The sequence below is a fragment of the Toxorhynchites rutilus genome, chromosome 2 (genome assembly GCF_029784135.1).
Source record: "Toxorhynchites rutilus septentrionalis strain SRP chromosome 2, ASM2978413v1, whole genome shotgun sequence".
Taxonomy (NCBI): Eukaryota; Metazoa; Arthropoda; class Insecta; order Diptera; family Culicidae; genus Toxorhynchites; species Toxorhynchites rutilus.
The window spans coordinates 173545680-173567392 of record NC_073745.1 but is presented as its reverse complement, the minus strand read 5'-3'; the positions used below and the strand labels follow the sequence as shown (position 1 = coordinate 173567392).

Genomic DNA, 21713 nt, shown 5'->3' with positions numbered 1-21713 from the left:
ACTTTCTCGAAATTATCGAGCACAATATGATATAATATAAAAACATTTCATATCAGCGACACAATTTTTTATTTACTGTTGAAAAATACTGTTTAAATCGTTTCGCTTTCAACTATATTTTTTTGTGAGGTAGATTTGCATATCTTACTGAAATATTTATCCTCAACTTAAAAATATGAAATTAAAAATTTATTTGATAAATAATCAAAAAATCTAATTTAAGAACCATCTTATCCAGAAATATGAAAACGACAATACCGACATCTTATTTTTGTTATTTTATGGGGCTTTCGTTTGTTTCCATTCGTTAATTCGAGGACAACTTACCTTGCAGCAGCATTCGTCTATCACTTATTCGCTCGCCTTCCTCTTAAGCCAGCGCTACACGATGCTACGAACACCCTCGAATGCTGGACGCTCGATGATTCGACGCATCGTGTAGTCGACTGACGAGCTACGAACCTCCAATGTCGAGTGTCGAATATTCGCGTTGGAAGGAAATCCGTTCGTTGTGGATTACCTTCCAACGCGAGTGGCACGAGTCAAAGGATTTTTGTCATTCGTTGATTCGGCACTCGATGACATTCGATACACCGCTACACGATTCATCCGAATCTATCTTTGACAGATTGGTTTGTTTACAAGTTTTAGATGAAGGAACTATGAAATTGATTCATAAAATTCAAAATATTCGGCAAAATATTGCAGTTTAATAATGTTGATTTCAAGCATTTTTAATTTACAGCCCGATATCTGTACAATTGCTACGGCAGCAATTTCAATACTCGCATCGTCATCCAGTTTCCTAACGTTATTGATGGTAAATAAAAGCAATAAACATCCAAATCCAAATACTCGCCGAATGTTTGGACCGAGTGCATTGAATCGAACATTCACGTCACCGTGTAGCAGCACATTCGTCACAACATTTGTCGATTCATCGAGCCGTTGACGTTGGACGAATCGTGTAGCGCCCGCATTATACACCGATCACCATACACACACAGTTCGTTCTGAACTGTACGCACAGTTCATCCAGCGGTCAGTTCGTTCTGAACTGTATACACAGTTCCGCCAGCGGTCTTCGTAAACATTTCGTTCTGAACTGCATACACAGTTCATCCTTCACCGTACAGTTCGTTCTGAACTGAACAAGTATACACAGTTCCGCCAGCGGTCTTCGTACACAGTTCGTTCTGAACTGGTTAAGCAGTTCATGTGAACTGTTGCCCAGTAAAAAACAACGACCGTTCATTCACTCTTTTTGGTGAACTAGTTCTTTTGAACAGTTCATGAACGGTTTGTCCATCTCTAGTTTGCCCCGGAAGCTGTTAGTTTCGCACTGAGATGTTTCACGGGTTGGCACTCGGGTTCATCAATACAACTATACTGAACTGTCAAGTTCCGAGTATTGTTTTGTAAAATCTAAAAATAAAGACTATGAAAATGGAAAACCTGCTGCTCTTGCTTTTGTATTATTGGAAACGTAATCCAATTCGGATTCTGATTTTGAAGAGTATATTCGTGTAGACGGAATTAAGCTCCGTGTGCTTTCATTTTGAGATGAAAATTATTATGGATATTCAGGAGGAATACACATGCTCTCAAAATCAAAATTATGAATGAAAATTTTCTTTAACGTATCGAATATTTATTTTATGTGATGAAATAAGAGGATTTGCATTGTACGAAAACTGTGTCTAACGATGATTTTATATTATAATATTAATTATTTGTGGAACAACCAGGAAATGCATCGACAAATTGTTAAGTGAGTGTCAGGACTACATGTGTTAGGTAATCAAACAATATGAAGTAAAACATTTCATTCAAACTTTTATATTTTTACACTGCACTTGGCCCTTCTGATCTGATAGAGAACAATTTACCTCCCAAGAACTAATATCGCCACCAGACGTCAACATTGTACATTTGCCGCATTCGTGAAACTGAAAACGTTTTTTTATTACAGAGTCAGGCAAGGCGCAAATTGAGAAGCGTATAGCGCTCGTAAACGAACACGAGACTACCAACACGACTCATACGTGCCACAAACGTAGCGTGGAGCGCATATTCAGTCACAGTTTGGTGTAAATAACGTGCCACTCGCATACAATGTCTGATTCACACAGATTTGCGCGATATATTTATTTACTAACACAATCACCCGACCGGTACGACCACACAGTGCCAAACTCACCCCACTATATGATTCTTCACCAACACAACTACCACAACCGGTACGACCAGCACGAGAAACTGTGGTTCAGCCACAGCGTCACGCGAGTCATGTCTCACGAGCGCTCCACAATCTCGCGTCATCTGGCCAATTTGCGCCGTTCTATCTGTTTTCATTAGCCACAAAAACAGGCGCTATATCGCGGCAAGTTACTCGCGCTATACGCGTCTCAATTTGCGCCTGGCCTCAGTGTGGCACTGATTCAGTTTTAAAAACGAATTCGCTATTAGAGAAATGGCCGTTGCATATACACAGTTGCCAGAAATTAAAATACTCAAGGTTTCACATGCTATGAAGTAAAATGTACGAATCATTGGTAGGGGTGTACATTGCATCTGACATCAGTTTAACAAAGTTTTTGTAATATTTACAAAAAATTTGTACTTTTTACAAATGTTTCGACTACTAAAGATTTGGTAGCTGCATGTACTAAAGTTTTTCTCCAGTGTAATACAATCAAAGTTTAACACAACTGAAACCCGTGAATCTTCCCACCTTTTATTCTTCATCTAGGTGCTGACTGACATTGTGTAATTCAGGCCAAGGCACCTAGAAGTATATGCTAAGGTGAGGCCGTTTCGTCACTAAGTTGGTATGGGAGCAGTAAAAAGCAGAAGGGGAGATATTTGCTTGAAGCATGAAAGAGACGGGCTGATCACGAGCGTACTTGGGCACAAACGGTGTGTGTTTTGTTTACAAACAAAACACAGTAGACTTCCCATATGTTGAAGGGTGGTTTTAGCAAGTTGGCCCACCTTAGGATGTACTTCTAGACGACTTGATTCAGGCATAGAAGAGCGTTGCGCTATTTGTTTACCAGTATTATACAAAAAAGCGTGATGGAACATAGTTTAATTTTTTTTAAATCTATTGAGAAAGTTGATGGTGATTCATTCACATTGTCTATGTTGTTAGTTAAAATAACCTAAAATTAACCTTGTGAATCTCATTAACGGAAAACCAGATTTCTTCAGCGGGATCGATAAGTAAAAAGCGAATGTAATGTAAGTATTCTTTTCATTATTTTGGTGTTGTTTTACTTTCATAATACGGAATCAATATTTAGTACAGTAGAACCTTGATTATACAAGGAATTGAATGGCAAGATCACCGTGGATAAAGTAATACGGGATTAAAATGGGTCTGAACACGAAAAAAATATGAAAACTATGTTTTATCAATTCAGAAATCATGTCTGTAAGGTCGGGTACATCAGTGGTCGGATAATGTGGAAGCCTAGACCAAAACAAAATACTAAAAGTCTACCCTCTCACTGACAAAGTTCGGGAAAGTCTTTATAATAACTTGTTTCCGCCTGCAACTACATTTTATTGTGAAGGTTGGAGAAACTTTTTGTCAAACAAAGACTTCATGAGAGTGCATAGAAATAAAATAATACGAACTAAATAAGCTTTGTTGTTACAGCTGTGTTTTGTTTCTCGCTAAAACAAAAAAAAATGTATAATTAGGCTGACCAAACGTATCGTTTTATCCGATTATCCCCAAGGTTAGCCTCAAAACATGGTTCAAAGTCTGTACTTCAGTCGGACTTCATTTTCAACTTCTCCCGACTCAAATCCAATCACTGTTCATAAGACACGCTATCAATTTAGTATCAATCTTACCAGCAACCATTTCTGCGTTTGTAGTCAAGGTTATCATGACATTGAGCATGTTGTTTGTGTTCGAGATTTATGTGCAGGGAAAGATTCTTCCAGAGGAAATAACGTCTAGTCGAGTTGACGGTTGAACTACTAATGAAAAATCTTTATTATTCTACAGTAGTTGCTATGTTAAATATATAGCAACGGAACGATGTTGCATATGCCCAGGTTGCCTTGATGCTTCAACACTCCTCCTCAACATCGTATGGTAGAATCCCAATGGCTTTCCGTAATTGCCGCAACTTCATTGCACCCAAGGGCTTAGTGAGAAGATCTGCTTGCATCTGCTCGGTGGGACAGTACCGAATGGACACGATGCCACTTGCTGCCAGATCCTTAATAAAACAGTACTTGGTGTCGATGTGTTTCGATTTTCGGGAGGTCCTGTCCGCCGCCGCCAGTGCGATACAGCTCTGGTTGTCTTCGTTGACTACGATGGGTAACTCCAGACGCTCGCCCAAGTCTTCAACCAATCGACGCAGCCACTGCAGCTCTTGCAAACATTCGGCTAGCGCGATGTACTCCGCTTCAGTGCTGGATAGGGACACACGCGTTTGCTTCCTGCTTCCCCAGCCAACTAGTCCGCCACCGAACTTGAAGATGTAGCCAGTGTTTGACTTCCTGTTGTCGACTTCACCAGCCCAGTCCGCGTCTACGAAGCACTCCATTAGAAGGTTGCTACCGCCACCTAGATGCAGCTCGTGATCCGCCGTACCTTTGAGATAACGAAGCACCCGCTTGGCCTCGTTCCAATCCGCCGTGGTTGGTTTGGTGACCCGCCGCCCGAGAATGGATGTGGAGATCCCTATGTCCGGGCGCGTATTGACAGAAATGTACAACAAAGCACCAATTAGACTCTGGTATTGTTGTGCATCTGCCAACGAGTCACTGTCCTCCTCCTTTTGTTGCACGAATCCTGTCACCATCGGAACCCGGGAGGTTTTGCAGTTCCCCATGTTGAACCGCGCCAGAATCTTCGCCACGTATGATTTCTGGTTCAAGACGTATCGGCCCGCATGCTGTCGAACGTGGATTCCAATAAAGAACGTCAGATCGCCCAGCTCCGTAATCTTGAAACTCTTCTTCAACGCTCCGACCAGTAACCGATAGTCCTGCTCCGTCTGGCACACAACCACGATATCGTCCACGTAAATCAGGATAAAAGTAAACACCGTCCGAATTCCGCAGGTAGAGACACGAATCAGCTGCTGATGAGTAGAACCCCATTTCCTTCAGTACCGCATCTATTCGCTGGTTCCACACTCGCGCCGCTTGCTTCAGACCGTAGAGACTTCGCTTTAAAGAGCACACCGTATCAGGATCACCGTTAGGGTACCCCGGAGGCTGCTTCATAAAAATCTCCTCCTGCAGGGCGCCATACAGATACGCTGTCTTTATATCGATGTGTTTGACCAACAATCGCCGCTTGCTCGCTACTGTCAGCACAGTACGGAACGTGATTTGCTTCACCACCGGTGCAAAAACCTGATCGTAATCAGTTCCGTACTTTTGGGAGAATCCCTGTGCGACCATCCTGGCCTTGTATCGCACGATCTCCCCGGACTCGTTCGCCTTATACTTAAACACCCACTTACAGCCTACCACGTTGCGCCGTTGGGGTAGCTTGGTGAGAATCCAAGTTCCGTTGTCCCGGTGAGAGACCATTTCCTCGTTCATGGCCGCTTTCCACTTTTCACTGTCCGGACTCGCAATCGCTTCGCTGTACGTTTTTGGCTCTGCGCTCGTGTTCACGGTCAGGCCAATCGTGCATGTGGCGAACAGCTCCGGTGGAACTCCAATGTTTGCTCTCTGCGACCGTCTCACGCCATCACGTGCTGCCGGAACTACTGCGGTTTACTCCTCCTGTACCGGCACCGCCTCGTCCGGATTATCTTTGGGATCGTCGTCGCTATCCTCATCGAACCCGAAAAATTCTTCGGACTCTTCGCTTCGCTTGGCGTCGAACAATGGCACCGATACGTCCACATCTGCAACGGTTGACTCACCTGGTGCTTCACGGATGGTTCCATCTTTCACGTTCTTGTTCTCCTCGTCGAGTTCCAAGAAACGCACGTCACGACTGATGACTATCTGACCAGTTGACGTATTCAGCAAACGAAAGGCCTTGCTGTCCGACGCATATCCGAAGAAGGTCATCTTGATTGATTTTCTTTCGAACTTCTTCCTCTTTTGCACCGGTTGCCACACGTATGCACTGCATCCGAAAATCTTGAAGTGCTGCAAATCGGGTTTGCTGCCGAACCAAATCTCGTACGGCGTCGATCCAATCGCTGACGACGGCAGCCGGTTCTGGATGTACGCCGCGGTGTTCACAGCTTCCGCCCAATAGTGGCGAGGCAAGCCAGCATCCAACAGCATGCACAGTCCCATCTCGTTTAACGTTCTGTTCCTTCTTTCAGCAACGCCGTTCTGCTGCGGTGCGTACCCAGCGGTGAATTCAGCCTTGATTCCCTCCTCAGCGTAGAATTTGCGCAGGACGTTGCTGGTATACTCGCCGCCCCGGTCTGAACGGATGACTTTCGGTTTCCGTCCAAACTGCGTTTCGGTGAACCTGATATACTCACGGATCCTGTCGGCGAGTTCAGACTTCTCCTTGAGGAAATAGACGACCGTATAGCGGCTATGGTCATCTATCATCGTCATGTAGTATCTGCACCCACCCGGCGATGTCGTCATGGGACCGCACACGTCGCTGTGCACGATATCCAACACTGCTCTCGATTTCTTCTCAGCTTCCTGAGGAAATGACGGTCGTGCCATCTTCCCTTCGACGCAACACTCGCACGTCTGCCGAACTCCGCAACTCTTGATTTTCATCCCGACGCCAAACCACGTCGCTCGACCTCGCCAATCACATCCGGATCTCTGTGTCCGAGTCTTCGGTGCCACACGTGCAGACAGTCAGGGTTGTGGCTCTTACCACTCACCAGCAACGATTTTTCAATCACGTTCAGTCGGTACAGGCCACCCGCGCGATCTGCCGTCGCAATCACCAACCCGTTATACACCAACGAACACTGATTCGCATCGAATTCCGCACGTACACCTTTTTCTGCGAGTTTCATCACTGAAATCAAGTTGCCTTCTAGTCCCGGAGCAAAAATTACACCAGTCAACGTAACGGACACTTTTTCATTGCGACCGTCCACACACTCGATTTTACAATCACCAACGCCCGCCGTACTAAGAACTTTTCCGTCGGCGGTCAAAATGTCCGGACGAATACTCTCATCGAGACGCACAAAGTCACTGCGATTTTTCGCCAAATGCGAAGTCGCGCCCGAGTCGACCACCCACGCATTAGAGTCAGAAACATGCTTATCGGACCGCACCATAAACGTGAACGACTTTGCGTCGTTTTCGCGCACTGTTTTGGCCTTGGCCTTTTCCTTTTTCTGCTCTGCCTTACCCCTTTCCGCCAGGAACGCCTTGCAATTCCGCTTCCGATGCCCCGGCTTGCCGCAATGATAGCAGACAGCACCTTTGTGCGACGCGCCGGATCCGTACATCCGCAGCGCTTGCTCGTCGAACCCGGAACGCCTCCGATGTTTATCCGCTTCGTCCAACAGTTTGATCTTGACGAGCTCTAGCGTAAGCTCATCCTCGTTCCTCGCTTCCAGAGCCGTTGTGAGAGGATTGAACGACTCCGGAAGGCCCCGAAGTATTAGCGCAACTTTAAGGCACTCTTTCATTTCAAATCCGGAACTCTCCAGACGACCATACTGCTTCTCGATATCTGCCAAGTAGGTCTCCATGTTGTCCCCAATTTTGAAATTCTGGTTCGTGATCTGCCGGAGAAGGGTCACCCGCTGTCCCAGCGTGGTCTTCTCGTGGTGCGCCTTTAGCGCCGTCTTCTTGTTACGAATCAGTCCGAATTGGCTTTCGTCCAGCATTAGCTGAATCGTGGCCAACGTCTTTTCGTCGCCTTCCGTCCAAGCTGCCGTAACCGGTACCGGAGGAGTACCTGGATCCACATGCCTCCAGAGCTGCTCCCTCCGCAACAACGCCTTCACGGAAAACGACCATGCTTGGTAGTTTGAATTGGTCAACTTGACAATCTTCGCCCACTCCATCACTTCGAGAAAAAACAGCAACTATTCACGCTTCAATTTTCCGACTTCAGTAGCTTCCGGACTGGGCCCATAACCTGTTCGAGATTTATGTGCAGGGAAAGATTCTTCCAGAGGAAATAACGTCTAGTCGAGTTGACGGTTGAACTACTAATGAAAAATCTTTATTATTCTACAGTAGTTGCTATGTTAAATATATAGCAACGGAACGATGTTGCATATGCCCAGGTTGCCTTGATGCTTCAACAGTTTGGTCGGGTGAGATGTATTTTCTAGGTAGATCGAATAAGGAAAACTCTATTCGGACCCGAGGGAAACAATCAACTGCGTAAGGTGCGGGATGTGTTGGCTCGGTTAGATCAAATTTATCTTTTCCTCAAAAATATCGATCTCCGTGTGTAAACATCAAAGTTGTCCAAATCTCCTTAGTCCACTTCTCTCTATGATAAAATTATGTCAACAGTTAGTAACTTCGAGTCGTCTGGGTTTAATCGATTCCCCATCCTATTAACCGTACAATAAGCAAATTGAAAAAAAATTGAATTAGAATTTTGCTTCATCAAATGTACATAATTGAGCCTGTACGAATTAAAAAAATAAAACTCTTCAATAGAAAAGGAAAGAAGAATTTCTGGCTAGTAACAAACACAGTAAACAAAATCTATTTAAACTGTGGATAGTTTTACGATACTCCGTTGGAGTATATCGAAAAACGAATAGTTAGCCTAGTAAACGACAATATAAATATATTGTATAAATGTTCGTTTCTAACTGACCATTTAAAGTAGCATTAGTAAAAAAAATCTTTTTCGAATAAATGGAAATATGTTGTTTGAGTATACAATAACTAAAGTAATTAAAATTGATTGGATAAGGTGGTGGTGGAACTAATAATCCTTGCCAGTTGCAAATCGTTGGGTGCAAGTGTTCTCAGAAATGGAAAATGAATTTCTATAGTGTAATTTAGCTTACTTATTTATATTCTTTCCAATCATAAAAAAACTGTACCAAAACGCGAAAGACTTTCTCGAAATTATCGAGCACAATATGATATAATATAAAAACATTTCATATCAGCGACACAAATTTTTATTTACTGTTGAAAAATACTGTTTAAATCGTTTCGCTTTCAACTATATTTTTTGTGAGGTAGATTTGCATATCTTACTGAAATATTTATCCTCAACTTAAAAATATGAAATTAAAAATTTATTTGATAAATAATCAAAAAATCCAATTTAAGAACCATCTTATCCAGAAATATTGCGTTATATTATATTATGAAAACGACAATACAGACATCTTATTTTTGTTATTTTATGGGGCTTTCGTTTGTTTCCATTCGTTAATTCGAGGACAATTTACCTTGCAGCAGCATTCGTCTATCGCTCGCCTTCCTCTTATACACCGATCACCATACACAGTTCGTTCTGAACTGTATACACAGTTCATCGTTCACCGTACAGTTCGTTCTGAACTGAACAAGTATACACAGTTCCGCCAGCGGTCTTCGTACAAAGTTCGTTCTGAACTGGTTAAGCAGTTCATGTGAACTGTTGCCCAGTAAAAAAGAACGACCATTCGTTCACTCTTTTTGGTAAACTAGTTCTTTTGAACAGTTCATGAACGGTTTGTCCATCTCTAGTTTGCCCCGGAAGCTGTTAGTTTCGCACTGAGATGTTTCACGGGTTGGCACTCGGGTTCATCAATCCGCGTTGACGGCATTGAGTTTGACATTTCAAATTAGGGGGTGAAACGTAAACAAACGCAGTGAGAAAAACTATAATTTTTGTTCAAAGTTATCTTGAGATTCTATAGCTTTCTGCAAAAATGGTGAGTAAGAAAATATCATATACCATATGCATAATCTTTTTTCACCATTCGTGCAAATCGTACTTGTATTGTTCGTCCATAATTAATATTCAAAAACTAGTATGATTTGCGAATTGGAATTTCATCTCTCGTTTCGAATCAAAATTATGAATGAAAATCGATGTTTCGAGGTTTCTTCCTGAATCTGTGGTAAAAATCTTTAGTTACTTTAGTGCGATTTGAACAAAAAATAGTTCCGGAATATTTCTAATGCAATGAAAAGCTAATGAAAACCTTTAATATTTCTTTCTTAAACAGGCATCCAATGCGATAAACTCTTCGATGATGACGGTAAATTTGCAGCTTGCCGATATTTTTCAATACGTCGGAGGAGGAAGCAGGTTGATAGTCGAAGGTGAACGGGTGTTTCAAGCTAACCACTTGCTTCTTGTCGGAGTTCAAACCGTGCACGAGGACGGCTTTACCATATTTGCGACTTGTTTGAAGTCATCATCACCTAGAGCTGATCCACACAAAATTTCCATCCGCACCAGACCTTCCTTTGAAAAGTGGTCTTTTCAGTGTTCGTGCAAAACTGGAATGGGAAAAACACATAATGGCCGTTTTAAAACATCTTCTAATGTGTTTTTTGTGATTTTCTTGAATACAAATGTCAAAAATCAATTTTTCTATTTTTAGGTTCCCTTCAGTTCCATTGCTTACAGTAACAGATTTGCAACAAAAGTGGGGTAAAATTGCAGAAAAAGTTGCTGACGATATGTACAAGACAACACCATTGACCGCATTCTGCAAAAAAATTACGAATACAAAAGATACGACTGAAGCTGCCTCGCCGGCGGGTTTGACTCACGATGAGGGTACCAACATTCTTCAGCTTTTCGTGAAAGGTTTGCTTCCAATTTATTGATCGATTTTGAAAATTGAAAATTTTAATTATTTATTATTAGGATTCCCTGAAAGCGGTCTGGCATACGAAAAGAAAGGACGAGAAATGAAAAATATTGACAAAAATGATGAATCTGATGTTCTGAATACACTTCTCGATATAGATGTGCAAAGTCATTCTACAGAATCCATTGATTCGTTAATTTCTATTGAAGAAAATATGACTTGCAGTCTACTTAAATCCATTGCCTTCTCGCCGCTAGAATAAAATATTAGACATTCGTATTTTAGAATGCAACAGAAAAACACTACTTAGGAACTAGGAACAACAAAGTTTGTAATGCTAAAATGTAAGCTGCAAGCTTTCGACGACGGAGATGGCTCATAATTCAGTCGCAATTTTGTCAACCAAACCTTATACCGTTTTCTATCCGCCTTCGGGGGAAAGTTGTGGAATGAATATCCTTGGCCATTCCGTGTACGACATCCAGGAACTATACAAACCACTTTACTAGAATGCGGTGTTATAGATTGAATCCCGATATTTTCATCACAAGGCTCGTTGCAAGGTTCACTTTGCTTCCACTCGGCCATTTTCTCCACGAAGCACTGCACTGCAAATGAATTGTATCGTAATGTTTTTCGCTTTATTATTAAAGACAATGAATTGACAGAACTGTTTAATATAACAGCACTTCATTTCTTTTCAAGTTTCATTCATAATTTTATTAAAGAAATTACCCTAAAATCTCAGTCCTCCAGATGCGCCTATTTTTTCTGCCTCCTACAAACGCTGAATGAGGCCAGAATATTCGTTATTCACCGTAATATGCTGTTTGAAAGCTGTTTAAAGATTCCTAAAACCAGCAGACGACACAATCAAAGAATTACAATGAGTAATCACTGTATCAAATTTGTATATTTTCGATGGCGGTTTGTTTATGTTTTGCCCCCTAATGAGAAGCCAACACCTGCCAACACCAGGAGGCACTACCGTCGCACTGTCAACGCGAATACAACTATACTGAACTGTCAAGTTGCGAGTATTGTTTTGTAAAATCTAAAAATAAAGACTATGAAAATGGAAAACCTGCTGCTCTTGCTTTTGTATTATTGGAAACGTAATCCAATTCGGATTCTGATTTTGAAGAGTATATTCGTGTAGACGGAATTAAGCTCCGTGTGCTTTCATTTTGAGGTGAAAATTATTATGGATATTCAGGAGGAATGCTCTCAAAATCAAAATTATGAATGAAAATTTTCTTTAACGTATCGAATATTTATTTTATGTGATGAAATAAGAGGATTTGCATTGTACGAAAACTGTATCTAACGATGATTTTATATTATAATATTAATTATTTGTGGAACAACCAGGAAATGCATCGACAAATAGTTAAGTGAGTGTCAGGACTACATGTGTTAGGTAATCAAACAATATGAAGTAAAACATTTCATTCAAACTTTTATATTTTTACACTGCACTTGGCCCTTCTGATCTGATAGAGAACAATTTACCTCCCAAGAACTAATATCGCCACCAGACGTCAACACTGTACATTTGCCGCATTCGTGAAACTGAAAACGTTTTTTTATTACAGAGTCAGGCAAGGCGCAAATTGAGAAGCGTATGTATGAGCGTAAGCAATGTCTGATTCACACAGATTTGCGCGATATATTTATTTACTAACACAATCACCCGACCGGTACGACCACACAGTGCCAAACTCACCGCACTATATGATTCTTCACCAACACAACTACCACAACCGGTACGACCAGCACGAGAAACTGTGGTTCAGCCACAGCGTCACGCGACTCATGTCTCACGAGCGCTCCACAATCTCGCGTCATCTGGCCAATTTGCGCCGTTCTATCTGTTTTCATTAGCCACAAAAACAGGCGCTATATCGCGGCAAGTTACTCGCGCTATACGCGTCTCAATTTGCGCCTGGCCTCAGTGTGGCACTGATTCAGTTTTAAAAACGAATTCGCTATTAGAGAAATGGCGGTTGCATATACACAGTTGCCAGAAATTAAAATACTCAAGGTTTCACATGCTATGAAGTAAAATGTACGAATCATTGGTAGGGGTGTTCATTGCATCTGACATCAGTTTAACAAAGTTTTTGTAATATTTACAAAAAATTTGTACTTTTTACAAATGTTTCGACTACTAAAGATTTGGTAGCTGCATGTACTAAAGTTTTTTCTCCAGTGTAATACAATCAAAGTTTAATACTTATGACAGACATACAGCTGTACTACCGTTGTACTTCGAAAATTGTATGTCTGTCACCATGTACAGCGCTAGAACCATGCAAGCAACTCGGTACAATCGCTGTACCTGTACCGACCTATTTTACCGCTGTACATGGCTACAGTTGTACTGTGCACAGCGCCACAAATGGTTAGTGGTGGGTAGCATGAACAAACTGAATCAAAACACTTGGTAAATATTCTTTTCATTGACTTTCTCTTGAGTTAATAACTCAGATTGGAAACTTGTTTGTTGTGTTTGATAGTTTAGACACTAAATAAAAACCTTTTTCATTGAAATATGTGGTGAAAATTGGAAAAAATTTCTGATTGTCAGTTTGACATACGGTACAATGTACAACCAAAGTATGTCTGTCATGGTACGATAGTACCTGTACAACGCTGTACTCTTACAGCGCAAGTACAGCTGTATGTCTGTCCCTGGTATAACACAACTGAAACTCGTGAATCTTCCCACCTTTTATTCTTCATCTAGGTGCTGACTGACATTGTGTAATTCAGGCCAAGGCACCTAGAAGTATATGCTAAGGTGAGGCCGTTTCGTCACTAAGTTGGTATGGGAGCAGTAAAAAGCAGAAGGGGAGATATTTGCTTGAAGCATGAAAGAGACGGGCTGTTTTCATATACCGCTCCCCTAACCAACTTAGTGACGAAACGGCCACACCTAGTACCATAGACCCGTCTTGGTTTTAGCAAGTTGGCCCACCTCAGGATATACTTCTAGACGCCTTGATTCAGGCATAGAAGAGCGTTGCGCTATTTGTTTACCAGTATTATATAAAAATGCGTGATGGAACATAGTTTAATTTTTTTTAAATCGATTGAGAAAGTTGATGGTGATTCATTCACATTGTCTATGTTGTTAGTTAAAATAACCTAAAATTAACCTTGTGAATCTCATTAACGGAAAACCAGATTTCTTCAGCGGGATCGATAAGTAAAAAGCGAGTGTAATGTAAGTATTCTTTTCATTATTTTGGTGTTGTTTTACTTTCATAATACGGAATCAATATTTAGTACAGTAGAACCTTGATTATACAAGGAATTGAATGGCAAGATCACCGTGGATAAAGTAATACGGGATGAAAATGGGTCTGAACAAAAAAATATGAAAACTATGTTTTATCAATTCAGAAATCATGTCTGTAAGGTCGGGTACATCAGTGGTCGGATAATGTGGAAGCCTAGACAAAACAGAAGACTAAAAGTCTACCCTCTCACTGACAAAGTTCGGGAAAGTCTTTATAATAACTTGTATCCACCTGCATCTACATTTTATTGTGAAGGTTAGAGAAACTTTTTGTCAAACAAAGACTTCATGAGAGTGCATAGAAATAAAATAATACGAACTAAATAAGCTTTGTTGTTACAGCTGTGTTTTGTTTCTCGCTAAAACAAAAACAAAAACCCATTCATATGAAACACAGTAAACAAAATATATTTAAACTGTGGATAGTTTTACGATACTCCGTTGGGTATATCGAAAAACGAATAGTTAGCCTAGTAAACACACGACAATATAAATAGATTATATAAAAGTTCGTTTCTAACTGACCATTCAAAGTAGCATTAGTAAAAAGTGTTCTCAGAAATGGAAAATGAATTTCTGTAGTGTAATTTAGCTTACTTATTATATTTTATGTTTGTCTAGTAGTACCGCATCAGTTTAAATTATTTTTCATTGATGAGCAATCGGCTTTATTCCCATTTCCACTTCACGGTGAACACGAAATAAAGTGTATCCATGATGACAACGGTACAGTGTTGACATCTGGATACGAAATTAGTTTTCAACTAAAACTTATCATTATAATATAAAATTATCTTCAGATACAATATTTGTGAGAGATTATTTTACCACAAAATTTTCCATTCACATTGCACACTATTTTGAAACGGAGAAGGTCGTTTTCATTCATAATTTCCATTTGAAAGGAGTTCAGTCTGCTTGAAAACCCATAGTTAATTTTAACACTTCACTAACTCGTAAAACGTAGTTCAATGGCGTACCATTCATTCCGTTTTCACCGTGAAGTGGGAACGGGAATGAAGTCGAATATGTGGACAACTGAAAAGTCACGACTCAATATTGAAATCATTAATAATTGTCAAATATAACTTTTATCTGAAGTGCACCCGTGGCCGAGTGGTTAGCGTCTCACATTATCATGCCGGGTGTTCGGGTTCGATTCCCGTTCTGGCCGGAGGATTTTTCGTCAAAGAAATTTCCTTCGACTTGCACTGTGGTCACGCGTATTCTAGAGCTTGCCCCTCGGAATACATTCAAGGCGTGTTATTTGGCTTAAGAAATCTCAACTAAGTATTAATGAATGACGCTAGTTAATGCATATGTTGCGACGGCAAAAGTTCCACAGGGAACGTTAACGCCATTCAAGAAGAAGAACTTTTATCTGGATCGGGACAAAATTTATGAGAAAATTTACAAAAATCATAATTATCTAAATATTCTTTCCTGGCAGAGAACAAAGCAGGTACATATACAACAATTCTAAGCCAAAGCGATATAGCGATTCTCAAGTTTTCGTTAAAATTTGTAGGCTGTTTAAGAATGTTTAATTGTTTGGTTTTATTGCCGTTCATTCACTCAATAAAATTCTCTAAAAAAATGGTTTTTGTTGGTCCCGTTTTTAGTCCGGAACTATTCGGTCAGCCTATTCATAATATAATAAAAAAAATACAATGAACAAAATGAATAAAACTTGAACAAAATAATTCATTTAATTACTTGAGCTTGAGCTTGAGACTGTACAATTCGTAGTTGCTCTCCGTGACCTGAACTAACCAAATTGCACAAAGAACACACAGGATGACGCTTGGGACTAGCAAATCATTCTCGTTGTTAAATTTTCGGTCATTCAAGCTTTAAATGGTCAATAACGAAGTCGGCCACGTCCTTACAGTCACCAGGTAAAGGGAAGGAATGTGAGTATGATATTCGCCACCCGAAGGCCATAAGGGTCGCCTCTATAGCGTGGTTCGCTAGCGTTTATCATGGAAGGAGTAGTTGTTAGTGAGAATGGTTGAGAAAAATCAGGATTCACTGCCGTAAGTGATGTGATTCTAAAAACGAAAACTCCAACTATTCGGCTTAATGAGATTTGAAGAAAATATATAAAATATATTTTATCGGACATGCATTTCGTTATTCATCGTGCGTAGTACATATTTTTCCTGACCTGAGAAGGTCATAATAAAACTCCTTTAAAAACGCTCGATCTATATATTTTTATTCGGCATTATTTTTGGCAACCTGAGAAGGTCGCTAGGAAACCCTTTTAGTATTCCTCTTATCTACGATATATTCTTAACCTGAGAAGGTCATCGAAGAAATTCATCTAAACTCGCTAAAACTGACTATATATTTCGATGTTCGTCACTTGTATTATGTTATAAGGGATCGTAAAGCAAATGAATCTAAAAACTGAACATTTCGATTCTTATCGAAGCGTGCTACGCTCGCTAGCTAGTGGATATTGGTAATTATATAGAATATAAATATAACAACAAATAGTCGACAGAAATAGAAATGCAGCAACATCAATTGTTTTGCGATGAGTGGTTGCAGAAAGTATAAACACAAAACAAGCACTCCTACTCCTAATTCCGTTCAGTGTGAAAAAATATATGTGTCCGTTGCAAATCAAACGGAGTCAAATCGAGGGAAAAACCAACCACAAATGTAATACGGAATTTTTTTTTTTTTTTATCCAAAATATATATATTTTTATTAGGGCTCATATGGCGTCAACCTGACGGGGCCGGGAGTTCAATATTTAGACAATGTTTGCCTTATAAGTATGTTAGTAATATGTAACCGATTACTCGCGGTTGGCTCGAGGTTAGTATTACAAGTGTTTTCGTGATTGTGATGTTGCTGTCTTCAATGCTCTGTACGTGTGCCCGACACGGGTTACTTCCTATTGGGATGCAGCTGACCATTAATCAGCAACGCCCCCCTAGTCTGTACCCCATATCTAGCGTGGTGCGTCTTCTCGACTCGAGGAATCCAGGAAAGAATGGTCACTGCCCGGCGCAAACATCAGCTCGTGTAGAGTTGTCATGAGCGGTACAATCTTTGGCTCTTGTTGAATGATCAGTGGACTGCACAACCTTTGACCCGTGTATCTGTAAAGAGTGTGTGTATGTATTGCCGCGACTAAGTAAAAGTTTATAGATCGGATAGGAGGGATATGAAACCGGGACAGCAGAAGATCAGGATCACGACTACCTAAGATATCCCGGACGGGGATATCCGATTGTCTGCCTTTTGCTCTCAGTGCTCTAGAGAGCTGAGAGCGAGCAGCATGGAACCGGATACACGACCAGACAATATGCTCGATGTCACGAAGATTGTTTGCTGCGAGCCCAATACGATAGAGATGCGCGTTTAGGTTGTAGTGATTGGACATAAGCCGAGATATCACGCGAATGAATTAACGACCTACATTCAATCCCTTAAACCAAGCTTTCGTCGAAACCTTAGTGATAATCGTGTGTAACCAGCGACCGAACTCATCGTCACTCCACATGCGCTGCCAACTAACGAGTTGGCCAACTTAATTCGTTATAAGCAATTTGCCTTTCAAAAACTGTGCCTTCTGAAGCGCCCACCTTAGCTAGCGAGTCCGCTTTCTCATTCCCCGGAATAGAGCAATGAGAGGGGACCCATGCCAAGGTAATCTTGAATACCTTGTTCCCTCTTATTGGTCGATTCCGGGGAATGAGAAAGCGGACTCATTGTTTTTGTTGTTGTTGAAATGTTTGCTCCGATATCAAGCTAATTAAACATGAAATTTGATATGAAAAAGATGAAAAAGTGAGAGAAGAAAACTGGATCCTGAAGAATCCTTTTATTTTAAGAAGATTGGTTATGATTTATATAAAATGATTTTTTTTTATCCATTCCAATGCTCAAGAAATAAAATTTTCTTTGAAGCTTCGTATAGTAATTGTATGGAGTTCATAAAACTGTACCTGTAGTTACTGTGAAACGATATTTGAGGGACGGTTTTATTTGGGCAAAACTTGAAGAGTCTCGCATTTATCGCTTCATATTCATAAAATCGCTGATGGATCGTCGTAAAACTGCGAATAGTTCGATACCTCAAAAATATACGGATTAGCATAAGATACGAGGTAAAATACCAAACAAAAATACCATAAACAACTTACTATAATTTTGTTTCAATACTCAAATGAGCACATTCAATGCCTGTCGCAGAAGTCCATGAGGTACATGAAACACGACTGAAAAACAGAAGAATTTCACTACACGCGCTGCGCGCTAACCGTATTGCATTCGGAAATGGAAGCAATACTGAATTGACTATGTAAGATGCCTGTCGCAGAAGTCCATGAGGTACATGAAACACGACTGAAAAACAGAAGAATTTCACTACACGCGCTGCGCGCTAACCGTATTGCATTCGGAAATGGAAGCAATACTGAATCGACTATGTAAGAAATAAGAGATCGATCCAAGGTCGAACGATAAATGTCAAGAAAAAATTGCTCAATAAATAGGTAGGTGGAGGGAGAGATAATATTTCTTCTTCTTCTGTAGGAGCATTGTACCACTGCGACCATTAGTTTGATCTATTGTAGTGCACTCCAGTTTGCTATGTATGCAGCAGTGTCAGTTCGTTCCATCACTCAGGGAATAAGTGATAGTCGCACCAGGACTTTGCATATCCCCCCACGAAGGTATGACTTCCTTTATGAAGTTCCTTGCCTGTTTTGGTTCAGCAGACCAAATCTCGTTTGGCATAAGAATGCCCTTTCCAAGAATTCGCAGTCTTCGCTGAATTAGTGTACTGCATTGACACAGTAAATGTTCCGAAGTCTCAGCTTCGAAATTGCAGAAACGACAGTTATCATCTGCCAGTTTTCCGATTTTTTTAAGGTGATACTTGGACAGTGTCCGGTCAATAGACCGGTTAATGTACTCAAATCTGCCTTATTCAAGCTGAGTAGGTTGCGTGTCATTCTGTTACAAGGTGTAATGAATAATTTGGATTGTCTTGGCGTTGATAGAGCCCTCCAGTTGGCTTCAATCATTGATATTTCCCAGGTTTTGAGCTCCGATTTCATGCACGATGTAGATAATCCACAAAATGGCTCAGACCCGACGAATTTAGTTGAAGATCCTAATCTTGCTAAGAGATCGGCTTTTTCATTACTTTCTATACCGCAGTGACCAGGCACCCAGTATAGGTTAACTTCGTTAGTAGCAGCTAGTTGTTTTAAGGATAAAATACATTCCCAAACTAGCTTTGACTGACATGTGTATGCTTTTACTGCATTAAGAGCTGCTTGGCTATCTGAGAAGATACAGATATTGGCATACCTGTATTTTCTAGTCAAACAAATATTTGTACATGTTAGATAGCTTGTATTTCTGCCTGTAAAACTGTAGGCAACTGTCCCATTGGAATTGGCATGTCGATTCCTGGTCCAGTAATACCAGCTCCCGTAGATTTACCGATTTTAGATCCATCGGTATAAAACAAGAGTGATCCTGGACGAGTTTTGGGACCACCTTCTTCCCATTCGTCGCGATTGAATTCAATCACTTTGAAGGGAACACTGATCTTTGTTTCCATCCAGTCTTCATTCAAGCTTACTATAGTGTTCAGTTGAAAATTTTTCAGGATTTGTAAATGCCCTTCTAGAAAATGTTTTATATGTTTCAGCCTAAGAGCACCTTTTTCCGCTTCAAGTTGCATAGATTGGTGCAAGGATAGAAGGTATAAAAGAGCATCTAGGGCTTTGGAAGGTGCGCTAGGCATTGCTCCAGTTATTGATAAGCATGCCAGACGTTGTAGTTTATCGAGCTTTTTCTGAGCTGATATTTGTGTAGTTTTAGGCCACCACACTAGCGAAGCATATACTACTACAACTCCAGAGAGCAGTCTGGGCTTTAGATATTGCATACTCCAGTTGGTCGTTCCAAGTTCGGGAAAGTCTTTATAATAACTTGTATCCACCTGCATCTACATTTTATTGTGAAGGTTAGAGAAACTTTTTGTCAAACAAAGACTTCATGAGAGTGCATAGAAATAAAATAATACGAACTAAATAAGCTTTGTTGTTACAGCTGTGTTTTGTTTCTCGCTAAAACAAAAACAAAAACCCATTCATATGAAACACAGTAAACAAAATCTATTTAAACTGTGGATAGTTTTACGATACTCCGTTGGGTATATCGAAAAATGAATAGTTAGCCTAGTAAACACACGACAATATAAATAGATTGTATAAAAGTTCGTTTCTAACTGACCATTCAAAGTAGCATTAGTAAAAAGTGTTCTCAGAAATGGAAAATGAATTTCTATAGTGTAATTTAGCTTACTTATTATATTTTATGTTTGTCTAGTAGTACCGCATCAGTTTAAATTATTTTTCATTGATGAGCAATCGGCTTTATTCCCATTTCCACTTCACGGTGAACACGAAATAAAGTGTATCCATGATGACAACGGTACAGTGTTGACATCTGGATACGAAATTAGTTTTCAACTAAAACTTATCATTATAATATAAAATTATCTTCAGATACAATATTTGTGAGAGATTATTTTACCACAAAATTTTCCATTCACATTGCACACTATTTTGAAACGGAGAAGGTCGTTTTCATTCATAATTTCCATTTGAAAGGAGTTCAGTCTGCTTGAAAACCCATAGTTAATTTTGACACTTCACTAACTCGTAAAACGTAGTTCAATGGCGTACCATTCATTCCGTTTTCACCGTGAAGTGGGAACGGGAATGAAGTCGAATATGTGGACAACTGAAAAGTCACGACTCAATATTGAAATCATTAATAATTGTCAAATATAACTTTTATCTGAAGTGCACCCGTGGCCGAGTGGTTAGCGTCTCACATTATCATGCCGGGTGTTCGGGTTCGATTCCCGTTCTGGCCGGAGGATTTTTCGTCAAAGAAATTTCCTTCGACTTGCACTGTGGTCACGCGTATTCTAGAGCTTGCCCCTCGGAATACATTCAAGGCGTGTTATTTGGCTTAAGAAATCTCAACTAAGTATTAATGAATGACGCTAGTTAATGCATATGTTGCGACGGCAAAAGTTCCACAGGGAACGTTAACGCCATTCAAGAAGAAGAACTTTTATCTGGATCGGGACAAAATTTATGAGAAAATTTACAAAAATCATAATTATCTAAATATTCTTTCTCAGATTGGAAACTTGTTTGTTGTGTTTGATAGTTTAGACACTAAATAAAAACCTTTTTCATTGAAATATGTGGTGAAAATTGGAAAAAATTTCTGATTGTCAGTTTGACATACGGTACAATGTACAACCAAAGTATGTCTGTCATGGTACGATAGTACCTGTACAACGCTGTACTCTTACAGCGCAAGTACAGCTGTATGTCTGTCCCTGGTATAACACAACTGAAACTCGTGAATCTTCCCACCTTTTATTCTTCATCTAGGTGCTGACTGACATTGTGTAATTCAGGCCAAGGCACCTAGAAGTATATGCTAAGGTGAGGCCGTTTCGTCACTAAGTTGGTATGGGAGCAGTAAAAAGCAGAAGGGGAGATATTTGCTTGAAGCATGAAAGAGACGGGCTGTTTTCATATACCGCTCCCCTAACCAACTTAGTGACGAAACGGCCACACCTAGTACCATAGACCCGTCTTGGTTTTAGCAAGTTGGCCCACCTCAGGATA

The 21713-nt window shown here is 40.4% G+C and overlaps 2 protein-coding genes across 3 annotated transcripts in view; both read left to right on the top strand.

Moving 5' to 3' along the window:
* The first annotated feature begins 3091 nt into the window (after positions 1 to 3091).
* Positions 3092 to 21713, top strand: part of LOC129768003 (kinesin light chain-like) — a 350655-nt gene continuing 332033 nt past the window's right edge. Inside the window, exon 1 of the mRNA XM_055769352.1 lies at positions 3092 to 3243. The gene's annotated coding sequence lies outside the window, so the exon portion shown is untranslated. The remainder of the gene's footprint in view (positions 3244 to 21713) is intronic.
* On the top strand, positions 9525 to 11682 carry LOC129768004 (uncharacterized). 2 transcript variants are annotated; one of them, XM_055769355.1, is made up of 4 exons: positions 9525 to 9827; positions 10125 to 10450; positions 10506 to 10714; positions 10775 to 11682. In XM_055769355.1, the coding sequence occupies exons 1-4, from the start codon at positions 9825 to 9827 to the stop codon at positions 10978 to 10980; spliced, it is 744 nt and encodes a 247-aa protein (XP_055625330.1). In that variant the 5' UTR covers positions 9525 to 9824; the 3' UTR covers positions 10981 to 11682. The 2 variants fall into 2 exon arrangements, with proteins under 2 accessions (XP_055625330.1, XP_055625329.1); XM_055769354.1 differs by lacking the exon at positions 9525 to 9827 and adding an exon at positions 9850 to 10016.